This window comes from Haematobia irritans, chromosome 3 (assembly GCF_050003625.1).
Source record: "Haematobia irritans isolate KBUSLIRL chromosome 3, ASM5000362v1, whole genome shotgun sequence".
In the NCBI taxonomy this organism is placed as follows: domain Eukaryota; kingdom Metazoa; phylum Arthropoda; class Insecta; order Diptera; family Muscidae; genus Haematobia; species Haematobia irritans.
In genome coordinates this window covers 132,099,061-132,112,233 of record NC_134399.1, presented here as the reverse complement: position 1 = coordinate 132,112,233, position 13,173 = coordinate 132,099,061, and the positions used below count along the sequence as shown (strand labels likewise).

Below are 13,173 nucleotides of genomic sequence, written 5' to 3'. Positions count from 1 at the left end.
ACCGACATTGACCAATTCTTGCGTGTTTGTTGGAGAGACCACATTCTAACACCACGTTCCCAACTTCAACCGGGTCGAATGAATTTTGCTCCTCTAAGAGGCTCCTGAGGACAAATCTGGGGACCGATTTATATGGGGGCTATATATAATTATGGACCGATATGGACCAATTCTTGCATGGTTGTTAGAGACCATATACTAACACCATGTACCAAATTTCAGCCGGATCGGATGAAATTTGCTTCTCTTAGAGCAATCGCAAGCCAAATTTGGGGTTCCGTTTATATGGGGGTTATACGTAAAAGTGGACCGATATGGCCCATTTGCAATACCAACCGACCTACATCAATAACAATTAATTGTGCCAAGTTTCAAGTCGATAGCTTGTTTCGTTCGGAAGTTAGCGTGATTTCAACAGACGGACATGCTCAGATCGATTCAGAATTTCACCACGACCCAGAATATATATACTTTATGGGGTCTTAGAGCAATATTTCGATGTGTTACAAACGGAATGACAAAGTTAATATACCCCCATCCTATGGTGGAGGGTATAAAAAGAGTAAGACAGCTAAAACAAGTATATACGGCCGTAAGTTCGGCCAGGCCGAATCTTATGTACACTCCACCATGGATTGCGTAGAAACTTCTACGAAAGACTGTCATCCACAAATTTCAACTCACATGGTTGTTAAATATCATATGCTACCACCACGTACCAAATTTCAACCAGATCGGATGATTTTTGCTTCTCCAAAAGGCACCGGAGGTCAAATCTGGTGATCGATTTATATGGGAGTTATATATTATTATGGACTGATAGGAACCAATTCCTGCATGGTTGTTGGATACCCTATACTAACATCACGTACCAAATTTCAACCGAATGGGAAGAATTTTGCTCTTCCAAGGTGCTCCGGAGGTCAAATCTGGGGATCAGTTTATATGGGGCCTATATATAATTATGGACCGATATCGACCAATTTTTGCACGGGTGTTTGAGGCCATATATTAACATCACGTACCAAATTTCAACTGAATCAGATGAATTTTGGTCTTCTAAGAGGCTCCGGAGGTCAAATCTGGTGATCGGTTTATATGGGGGCTAAATATAATTATGGACCGATATGGACCAATTTTTGCATGGTTGTTAGACACCATATACTAACACCATGTATCAAATTTCAGCCGGATCGGATGAAATTTGCTTCTCTTAGAGGCTCCGCAAGCCAAATCGGGTGATCGGTTTATATGGGGGCTATATATAATTATGGACCGATATGGACCAATTTTTGCATGATTGTTAGAGACCATATACTAACACCATGTACCAAATTTCAGCCGGATCAGATGAAAATTGTTTCTCTTAGAGGCTCTGCAAGCCAAATCGGGGGATCGGTTTATATGGGGGCTATATATAATTATGGACCGATATGGACCAATTTTTGCATGGTTGTTAGAGACCATATACTAACACCATGTACCAAATTTCAGCATGATCGGATGAAATTTGCTCCGCAAGCCAAATCTGGAGGTCCGTTTATATGCGGACTATACGTAAAAGTAGACCGATATGGCCCATTTGCAATACCATCCGACCTACATCAATAGTAACTACTTGTGCCAAATTTCAAGTCGATAGCTTGTTTCGTTCGGAAGTTAGCTTGATTTCAACATACGGACGGACATGCTTAGATCGACTCAGAATATATATACTTTATGGGGTCTATGGTGGAGGGTATAAAAAGGATTAAAAATAGTTCTAGGAAGTGATTAAATCTAGTATATCGATTAAAAATAGTTCCGTTTTTAATTAAAAATTTAATTGAATCAATAAACAAGTATATAAAGCAGTAAGTTCGGCCGGGCCGAATCTTAAATACCCAACACCATGAATCAAATATTATAGTTTCCTGTGAAAATTTCAGGGGGATTTGGTGACAAGCAGATCAGTTCAACCAGTACACTTCCCGAAGATAAATTCAAAGATTTTACCTATGAAGACTAGATCAGATTCTGTATTTATAAGAACCATATTTGTTTGAGTTTTAGAGGAATCATAAACATCGTGTGCAAGTGTACAATAAAACGATGAAATAACGCCTTGATTTAAAATCTAACATCTGTAGATTTTTACCCCCATTATTTAAATGATTACCAGAAGTAAAATCTGGAAACTATAATTCAGTTTCAAGCAATTTTCATTATCAGTGCACATGGACCGATATTCACCATTTTCGGCATACCTTTTTGTGGTCCTAAAATACTTCTAGATTTAAAATTTCATGCACATTTGATAAAAACTATGGCTTCTAAAAGCCCAAGAAGTAAAATCGGGAGATCGGTCTATTTGGGAGATAAACCACAACATGGACCAATACACGCCATTTTCGGCTCTCATACTTAAGGTCCTAAAATACCTCTAGATTTCTCATTTCAGGTAAATTATATAAAAACTACGGATTCTAGAAGCCTAAAAAAATCATTTCTTGCACACCAATTTACATTCCTAAAAACCTCTAGATTTTCGATATCAGGAAAAGTGGACAACAATTACGGTTTCTAGAAGCCCAAAAAGTAATATCGGGAGATTGGTCTATCTGATGGCTATATTAAAACATGGACCTATACTCACCATTTTCGGCATACCTTTTTGTGGTCCTAAAATACCTCTAGATATCCAATTTGAGGCAAGTTGGATAAAAACTACGGTTTCTATAAGCCCAAGAATAAAATCTGGAGATCGGTCTATATGGGGGCTATATAAAAACATGGTCCGATACTCATCATTTTCAGCACACCTCTTGAAGGTTCTAAAATAACTCTAGATTTCCAATTTCACGCAAATTGGATAAAAACTACGGATTCTATAAGCCCAAGACCCCATATCGGGAGATCGATCTATATGGGGGATATTCCAAAACATTGATCGATACTCGCCATTTTTGGCACACCTCTTTGTGGTCATTAAATACCTCTAGATTTCCAATTTCAGGCAAATAGGATAAAAACTACGGATTCTATAAGCCCATGACCCCATAGCGGGAGATCGATCTATATGGGGGATGTACCAAAACATTGACCGATACTCACCATTTTTGGCACACCTCTTTGTGGTCATAAAATACCTCTAGATTTCCAATTTCAGGCAAATTGAACAAAAACCACAGATTTTAGACGCCCAAGAAGTAAAAACTGGAGATCGGTCTATATGGGGGCTATACCAAATCATGGACCGATGCTCACCATTTTCGGCACACCTCTTTATTGTTATAAAATACCCCTAGATTTCCAATTTCAGGCAAATCGGATAAAAACTACGGATTCTATAAGACCAAGACCCCACATCGGGAGATCGATCTATATGGGGGATATACCAAAACATGGACCGATACTCACCATTTTTAGCACACCTCTTTGTGGTCATAAAATACCTTTAGATTTCCAATTTCAGGCAAATTGGATAGAAACTAAGGTTTTTATAAGCCCAAGACCCCAAATCGGGAGGTCGGTTTATATGGGGACTATATCAAAACTTGGACCGATATAGCCCATCTTCGAACTTGACCTGCCTGCAGACAAAAGACGAGTTTGTGCGAAATTTCAACACGATTGCTTTATTATTGAAGACTGTAGCGTGATTACAACAGACAGACAGACGGACATGGCTATATCCTCTTAGAATTTCTCCCTGATCAAGAATATATATACTTTATATAGTCGGAAATCGATATTTCGATGTGTTACAAACGGAATGACAAACTTATTATACCCCCGTCACCATTCTATGGTGGTGGGTATAAATAAAAAATTAATTGAAATTTGCTAATGAAATCAACTAATTTTTGAATCAAGTATTTTTTGATGCTCAATTAAAACTGTGATTGATACTATCATTTTCGTGATTGAAGACATTTCAATTAAAAAATTAATTGGATCAATTAATTTTGTGATTGAATCTGAAAAAAAACCGTTTGTGTGCGATCATCATCTAACCGACCTCTAAGCATCAACCTCTAAGCAACCTAAGAATCGAAGTACTTACAACTTGCAGATTATCTATGAACCAGTACCCGATTATGGACAACTCAACGACATCCCGAATGCCTCATCCCATCAGGTCATGAGAGATTCTTATATATCACTCGAAAGTCGTAAACACTTATGTTCTAATTCCGAAAAGTTTAGCGAGTCCTTACAGATATCCTGGAGGCAACTGAGCTTATCTCAGCCGATCAAAAAATCACGTTACATTAATGGATCCATTTTTCATCATCAGCAATGATGTGATGCAAAAAAGGCCTTTCTAGTGTTGCCTAGAAAGCTGTCGACATCTCTAGGCTTCAACTCATACGATACCTAATATGTTTGGTCTTTATTCATTCCCAGTAGTTTCAATCGATGGGATATGTCTTGGAGTGTAAATTTTGAGTAATGCCTCCAATTCAGCACCTTCCAACTTATTCGGCTGTCCTGGGCGGCCTTCCACATTGAAATGGAAACTTGTGAAATGCACAAACATCCTATCGTACGTTGAAATCGAAAGAGCCCACTCCGAATAAACTTCCAAGAGTAATCAATGCGATTCAGCTACACTTAAAGAAGTAAATCAACACTTTCGTAAATGATGTTTTGTGGGCACTACTGCAAAATGTAATCTACGGAACGAGACTGTGATATATGAATTGTCCGATGCGTATATCCCGAACTTAGGCATCTATTGTCAATTCTGACATTACTAATATTTTCTGAATCGTAGAAATACAAATTGGAGTTTGCGAGAAATCAAATCAAAAACTATAATTTGCTGAGTGATAATTCTCATAAAAAAATTTGATGTATGGTAACCGAAATCGTCGGATCATGGTGAGTCATTATTCTCGATACGATATTGCTGGAGGTAAGGCACAAATACTCTTGATAAACAGTTTATCACCTCAACTTACCTTACCTAGGTTTGGTTTTCATCATAAAATCACAAGAGAGAATTTCATTATTTCAATAAATCCTCGCCTATCTAAAAACAGAGGACTAACAATGACAGTTTCAGGCTTTTAAAGAGTCGCTTATCGATCGAGAATCGACTTTCAAATATCCTCACGAATCCCCTGAAAAACTCTAAACTCACATACTTACCTAATGAAACATTAAGTGACACTTCTCGCAGCAAATGGATCAAATATGTCTCATTGCCCTGTTCTATGTCCATATCAATCTCTTTGAGCAAATCATTAGCTTTTCTATTAAATGCTCTCATAAACTCCATTAAACATCCAATTTTGAAAGCTGTATTCATAATCTTTCGATCACGGATCCAATGACCATCTGGAAGTTTGCAAAAACCAAACCACGTAAAATTTAACTCTTTCATTTTTCTTAAAGGGTCATAAAACTTCGCCAAGTGATACTCACTTGATATAGTAATCAGGCCCCGGCCAATTGCATTGGAAAGACCGTCGTAACCAAGATCTGTTTTATCTATACTTAGTTTTGATGACAGAACATCTTTAACGACAACAGGATCTGTAGTTATCACAAATGTATAGGGTCCAGCGTACAATAGCATATTTTTACCATAATTCTCGGCAATGGAATTAAATAATTTTAAAAGATCTGAAAGTAAGAAATTAAGCTATTTGTATTAAGAAACAAGTAAGGAAAGTCTAAAGTCGGGCGGGGCCGACTATGTTATACCCTGCACAACTTTGTAGATCTAAATTTTCGATACCATATCACATCCGTCAAATGTGTTCGGGGGCTATATATAAAGGTTTGTCCCAAATACATACATTTAAATATCACTCGATCGGGACAGAATTTGATAGATTTCTACAAAATAAATAGACTCAAAATTTAAGTTGGCTAATGCACTAGGGTGGAACACAATTTTAGTAAAAAACAAGTATATACGGCCGTAAGTTCGGCCAGGCCGAAGCTTATGTACCCTCCATCATGGATTGCGTAGAAACTTCATTTAAACACTGCCATCCACAATCGACTTACTTAAGTTGCGGTAACGCTTACCGATGGTATCTTTCTATAGAAATAAAATCTTGGTAGATTATTTTTGGCTCGAGTGGCAAATATGATTATGAACCGAATAAAATTTTAACAAAATTTTCTATAGAAATAAAAGTTTGACAAAATTTTCTAAAGAAATAAAATTTTGACAATGATGAAAATTTTATTATGAACCGAATAAAATGTTAACAAAATTTTCTCTAGAAATAAAATTTTGAAAAAATTTTCTATAGAAATAAAATTTTGACAAAATTTTCTATAGAAATAAAATTTTGGTAGATTATTTTTGGCTCTAGTGGCACCCATGATTATGAACCGATATGGACCAATTTTTGTGTGATTGGACCAATTTTGGTATGGTTGTTAGCGACCATATACTAACACCACGTTCCTAATGTGAACCGGGTCGGATGAATTTTGTTCCTCCAAGAGGCTCCGGAGGTCAAATCTGGAGAATGTTTTATATGGGGGCTATATATAATTATGGACCGATATGGACCAATTCTGGAACGGTTGTTAAAGATCATATACTAACACCATGTTCCAAATTACAACCGGATTGGGTGAAATTTGCTTCTCTTGGAGACTTCGCAAGCCAAATATGGGGATCGGTTTATATGGGGCCTATATATAATTATGAACCGATGTGGACCAATTTTTGCATGGTTGTTAGAGACCATATACCAATATCATGTACCAAATTTCAGGCGGATCGGATGAAATTTGTTTCTCTTAGAGGCTCCGCAACCCAAATCTGGGGATCGGTTTATATGGGCGCCATATATATTTATGGACCGATGTGGACCAATTTTTGCACGGTTGTTAGAGACCATATACCAATACATTGTACCAAATTTCAGCCGGATCGGATGCAATTTGCTCCTCTTTGAGGCTTCGCAAGCCAAATCTGGAGATCGGTTTATATGGGGTCTATATATAATTATGGACCGATGTGGACCAATTTTTGCATGGTTGTTAGAGACCATATACCAACATCATGTACCAAATTTCAGCCGGATCGGATGAAATTTGCTTCTCTTGGAGACTTCGCAAGCCAAATATGGGGATCGGTTTATATGGGGCCTATATATAATTATGAACCGATGTGGACCAATTTTTGCATGGTTGTTAGAGACCATATACCAATATCATGTACCAAATTTCAGGCGGATCGGATGAAATTTGTTTCTCTTAGAGGCTCCGCAACCCAAATCTGGGGATCGGTTTATATGGGCGCCATATATATTTATGGACCGATGTGGACCAATTTTTGCACGGTTGTTAGAGACCATATACCAATACATTGTACCAAATTTCAGCCGGATCGGATGCAATTTGCTCCTCTTTGAGGCTTCGCAAGCCAAATCCGGAGATCGGTTTATATGGGGTCTATATATAATTATGGACCGATGTGGACCAATTTTTGCATGGTTGTTAGAGACCATATACCAACATCATGTACCAAATTTCAGCCGGATCGGATGAAATTTGCTTTTCTTTGAGGCTCCGCAAGCCAAATCTGGGGATCGGTTTATATGGGGGCTATATATAATTATGGACCGATGTGGACCAATTTTTGCATGATTGTTAGCGACCATATACCAACACCACGTACCAAATTTCAGCCGGATCGGATGAAATATGCTTCTCTTAGAGGCTCCACAATCCAAATCTGGGGATCGGTTTATATGGGGGCTATGTATAATTAAGGACCGATATGGACCAATTTTTGCATGGTTGTTAGCGACCAAATACCAACGTCATGTACCAAATTTGAGCCGGATCGGATGAAATTTGCTTCTCTTTTAAGCTCCGCAAGCAAAATCTGGGGATCGGTTTATATGGGGGCTATATATAATTATGGAGCGATGTGGACCAATTTTGGCATGGTTGTTAGAGACCATATACCAACACCATATACCAAATTTCAGCCGGATCGGATGACATATGCTTCTGTTAGAGGCTCCACAAGCCAAATCTGAGGGTCCCTTTATATGGGGGCTATACGTAAAAGTGGACCGATATGGCCCATTTTCAATACCATCTGACCTACATCGATAACAACTACTTGTGCCAAGTTTCAAGTCGATAGCTTGTTTCGTTCGGAAGTTAGCGTGATTTCAACAGACGGACGGACGGACGGACGGACGGACGGACGAACATGCTTAGATCGACTCAGAATTTCACAACGACCCAGAATATATATACTTTATGGGGTCTTAGAGCAATATTTCGATGTGTTACAAACGGAATGACAAAGTTAATATACCCCCATCCTATGATGGAGGGTATAACAAGTGAGGAAAGTCTAAAGTCGGGCGGGGCCGACTATATTATACCCTGCACCACTTTGTAGATCTAAATTTTCGATACCATATCACATCCGTCAAATGTGTTGGGGGCTATATATAAAGGTTTGTCCCAAATACATACATTTGAATATCACTCGATCTAGACAGAATTTGACTTCTACAAAATCTATAGACTCAAAATTTAAGTCGGCTAATGCACTAGGGTGGAACACAATGTTAGTAAAAAATACAAAAAATATGGGAAACATTTAAATCTGAAGCAATTGTAAGGAAACTTCGCAAAAGTTTATTTATGATTTATTGCTCGATATATATGTATTAGAAGTTTTGGAAAATGTGAGTAATTTTTACAACTTTTCGACTAAGCAGTGTCGATTTTACAAGGAAAATGTTGGTATTTTGACAATCTGAACCGATTTCAACCTAATTTGACACACATAGCAACAATGCTAATTCTACTCCCTGTGCACAATTTCAACTAAATCGGAGCAAAATATTAGCCTCTGTGGTCATAGCTATATATGGGAGATATATCTAAATCTGAACCGATTTCAACCAAATTTGACACGCATAGCTATAATGCTAATTCTACTCCCTGTGCAAAATTTCAACTAAATCGGAGCAAAAAATTGGCCTCTGCGGGCAAATGAGTGTAAATCGGGCGAAAGCTATATATGGGAGCTATATCTAAATCTGAACCGATTTAGCTGATATTTTGCAAGTTTTTTGAGACTCATAAAATATTCGGATGTACGGAATTTGAGGAAGATCGGTAGATATACACGCCAATTATGACCAGATCGGTGAAAAATATATATGGCAGCTATATCTAAATCTGAACCGATTTTTTCCAAAATTAATAGGAATCGTCTTTGAGCCGAAACAGGACCCTATACCAAATTTACAATCGGACTAAAACTGCGAGCTGTACTTTGCACACAAAAATACACCAACAGACAGACAGACGGACAGACGGACATCGCTAAATCGACTTTTCCTTCTTGGCGTTACATACAAATGCACAAACTTATTATACCCTGTACCACAGTCAGTGGTGCCAACTCTGACGATTTATCGTCATTTTGACGATTTTTTATGGTAAATTTGGCCTCTGACGATTTGACGACGATTTTAAACAACGTAGTTATGAGTTGACGATTTTTTATAATGCTCGACACAAGTGTTTCTTTTTAACGTTTTTTATGACGATTTGACGATTTTTCAAAGTGATTAGTTATAAGTTGACGATTTTCATCCGTTGTAATTTAAACAAGCATTTTTAATCTCAGAATATGACAATTTATATGTAGCTTGCTCCCAACCGTCTCCAATGTAGACAGAAATTTCAAAGCAATCAATATACATAAACCTAAAATGCGGAATTCATTTGAAACTTAAACATTGCATGTTATTCTTTTGTCAAAAAAAAAAAAAAAACTATTTAAAACTAAATAATTCTGATTGTTATGAAGCCAGTTTAGTTAAATGCCCGTTATTCATTACCGATAATAGAAATAATAATAAAAAATTTTACACGAGCCAGTAATAAGGATTTAAATTCGCTTGAAGAATAGGAAATTGTCTGTCAAGAAAATGTTGTTAATGTAGTACATGAAGTCACAATCAGAAATATTACTTTAAATTAATTAAAAGTTTAATTTAATTAATCTTCGTTTAAAAAACTGGAAACTAGATGACTTAGTTGGAGAGTTAAACGGCATTTTTTTTTGTGGAACTAAAATGAATTAAAGCCTTTTCTTATGTTTTTGTTGGAATAAAATTTTTAATTTATTGCTAAATCTTTTTTGAGCTGTTTTATGGGTGACGATTTTTTGACGATTTTTTTGGGACGAAATAATGATTTTGACGAAAAATATTTTAAAAATTGACGATTTTCAGCCCAAAACAGTTGGCACCACTGACCACAGTAGTGGTGAAGGGTATAACAATTCCATGGATCTATCTGTGAAAAATGATGTATCGAAGTAGGTGTAAAAATCCCAAAGAGGAATTGCTATAACCAGTCTTTTGCTCTCCTTTGAGAAAGAAACGATAAAAAATGATGGACTACTCAGACAATGGAAAGAGTGTTTTTTTTAATGATATGAATCACCCTGTTGTCTGACAGCTGCTTTGACAGTTAAAAGTGACGTCTCTGCCCAATATTGTGTGGCAAAATATCGTGAACAACTCTTCCAAATCGTGGAAAACAAAAAAATGTTCAATTAAAAATGTTTATACGCTTTTTTACCGCAAAATTATCTTCAGTGATGTGGCGCATTTTTGGTTGAAAGGATATGCCAACAGGTAAAATTGCCCTATTTGGAGCAAATATAATCCACACGCCGTCCTAAAATTACAAATACATTCCGATGAATGTACTGTTTGGTGCGATCTATGGGCTTGTGGAATCATTTCCTTAAAAATGAGGAAGGACGATGCGTTACTGTGAATGTAAATCGATACAGAATCATGATCAATGAATTTTTATTGCAAATGCAAATGCAAATGAAATGTGATTTCACGGTTGCCACAGTTGGTAGAATTCTACCAATTTTTTGATGTTTTTGATGTTTTCTATAGAAATAAAATGTTGACAAATTTTTCTATAGAAATAAAATTCCGACAAAATTTTCTATAGAAATAAAATTTTGACAACATCCTAACAAAAACTTTCATTAGTTGGCATCACTCCGGATTACATTTACATCCCAGCAAAAAAAAGCGTTACCAAAAAAGTAGTGAAAATGTGTTTTTTGGATCCGGAAGTGGTGCAAAATTGGCGCCGAAGCGATGAATTTAACATGGGGTTGTCATAGGACGGATGTTTACCATTTAAACAGCCGTTGCATCGAATTTGCATCATTTCTTAAGTTGTGATCCGAATTCTGTGTTTTGGATGTGAATTAAATAACTGTGTGATATAAACAAATAAAAAAATATAATTTTTTATGATTTTTAATATATACTAAAGCTTGTACGAAACCATTGCTCTCAAATATTTTCAAAAATTCTCAATTTTTCTAGAATGGATGTAGCAATTTTTTCACCAAAATTTTAATAATTTGCTCCATTTTATTAATTCTTACTCTGTTTTTAACCTATTTGAAACATAAAAGTTTAAATTAAAAATTAAATGTGAAAGAAGTGAGTTATAAACAAGTATATACGGCCGTTAGTTCGGCCAGGCCGAATCTTATGTACCCTTCACCATGGATTGCGTAGAAACTTCTACGAAAGAATGTCATCCACAATCGAATTACTTGGGTTGTGGTATCTGAAAACTTCTTAACATCGTTTTCTAAATTGTGAGTTAGTCCATACGTGGTATATATTAGACAAAAAAGTTATGTATAGGTACGTCTACAAATAATTACGAATCGATATGGACTTTTTGCACGATTCATAGAGAGCCAGAATTCAAATATGGGGGTCGCTTATATAAGGGCTATATACAATTATGAACTTGATATGGACCAATTTTTGTGTGATTGGGGATCGATTTATCTGAGGGCTATATATAACTATAGACCGATATGGACCTAGTTAGGCATGGTTGTTAACGGCCATATACTAGCACAATGTACCAAATTTCAACTGACTTGGATGAAATTTGCTCCTCCAAGAGGCTCCAAAACCAAATCTCGGGATCGGTTTATATGGTGGCTATATATGATTATGGACTGATATGGACCACTTTTGGCATGGTTGGTAAATATCGTATACTACCACCACGTACCAAATTTCAACCAGATCGCATAAATTTTGCTTCTCCATAAGGCACCGGAGGTCAAATCTTGGAATCGGTTTATATGGGTGCTATATATAATTATGGACTGATATGAACCAATTCCTGCATGGTTGTTGAATACAATATACTAACATCACGTACCAAATTTCAACCGAATCGGATGAATTTTGCTCTTCCAAGGGGCTCCGGAGGTCAACTCCGGGGGTCGGTTTATATGTGGCCTATATATAATTATGGACCGATTTTGACCAATTTTTGCATGGTTGTTTGAGGCCATATATTAACACCACGTAGCAAATTTGAACTGATTCAGATGAATTTTGGTCTTCCAAGAGGCTCCGGAGGTCAAATCTGGTGATCGGTTTATATGGCGGCTATATAAAATTATGGACCGATGTTGACCAATTTTTACATGGTCATTAGAGACCATATACTTACACCATGTACCAAAATTCAGTCGGATCGGATGAAATTTGCTTCTCCTAGAGGCTCCGCAAGCCAAATCGGTTGATCGGTTTATATAGGGGCTATATATAATTACGGACCGATTTCGACCAATTTTCGCATGGTCATTAGGTTAGGTTAGGTTAGGTTAAAGTGGCAGCCCGATTAAATTTCAGGCTCACTTAGACTATTCAGTCCATTGTGATACCACATTTAACTAAAAGTACCTATTACATATGGGCACTTCTAGTCTTAACCACTGAACCTTCTCTATTATTTACTTTTGTGGAACCAACCAGATTGCTCCAAAAACATTAACAAACTGCTTAAGTTAACGTTTTCCAGGTCAGCCAGTAATCTAAAGCTATATGCTCCTAAAATTCGCTTACGCCTTACACAAAAAGCAGGACACTCACACAAGAGGTGTTTAATTGATTCCTTTTCCTCCACGTCATGACAGCTTATACAATAGTCATTATACTTCGCACCTATAGTTTTTGCAAATTCGCCTATCAAGCAGCGACCCGTTATAGCAGATATCAGGAGTGCTATCTGACGCCTTGAGAACACTAGCATATCTAGCGTGCGGTTTAAGTTTAAATGGGGCCATATTTGCTTGGTGTCGTTACAACCCTTGCAATTTTC

General features: G+C 36.9%; 1 protein-coding gene across 1 annotated transcript in view; it reads right to left on the bottom strand.

Moving 5' to 3' along the window:
* Window positions 1-13,173, bottom strand: part of LOC142231191 (putative cytochrome P450 313a4) — a 169,246-nt gene that overhangs the window by 23,468 nt on the left and 132,605 nt on the right. The window contains exons 3-4 of the mRNA XM_075301809.1: window positions 5,413-5,613; window positions 5,137-5,325 (exon numbers count right to left, since the gene is read on the bottom strand). Of these exons, the coding sequence (XP_075157924.1) occupies window positions 5,137-5,325; window positions 5,413-5,613 (390 nt within the window). The remainder of the gene's footprint in view (window positions 1-5,136; window positions 5,326-5,412; window positions 5,614-13,173) is intronic.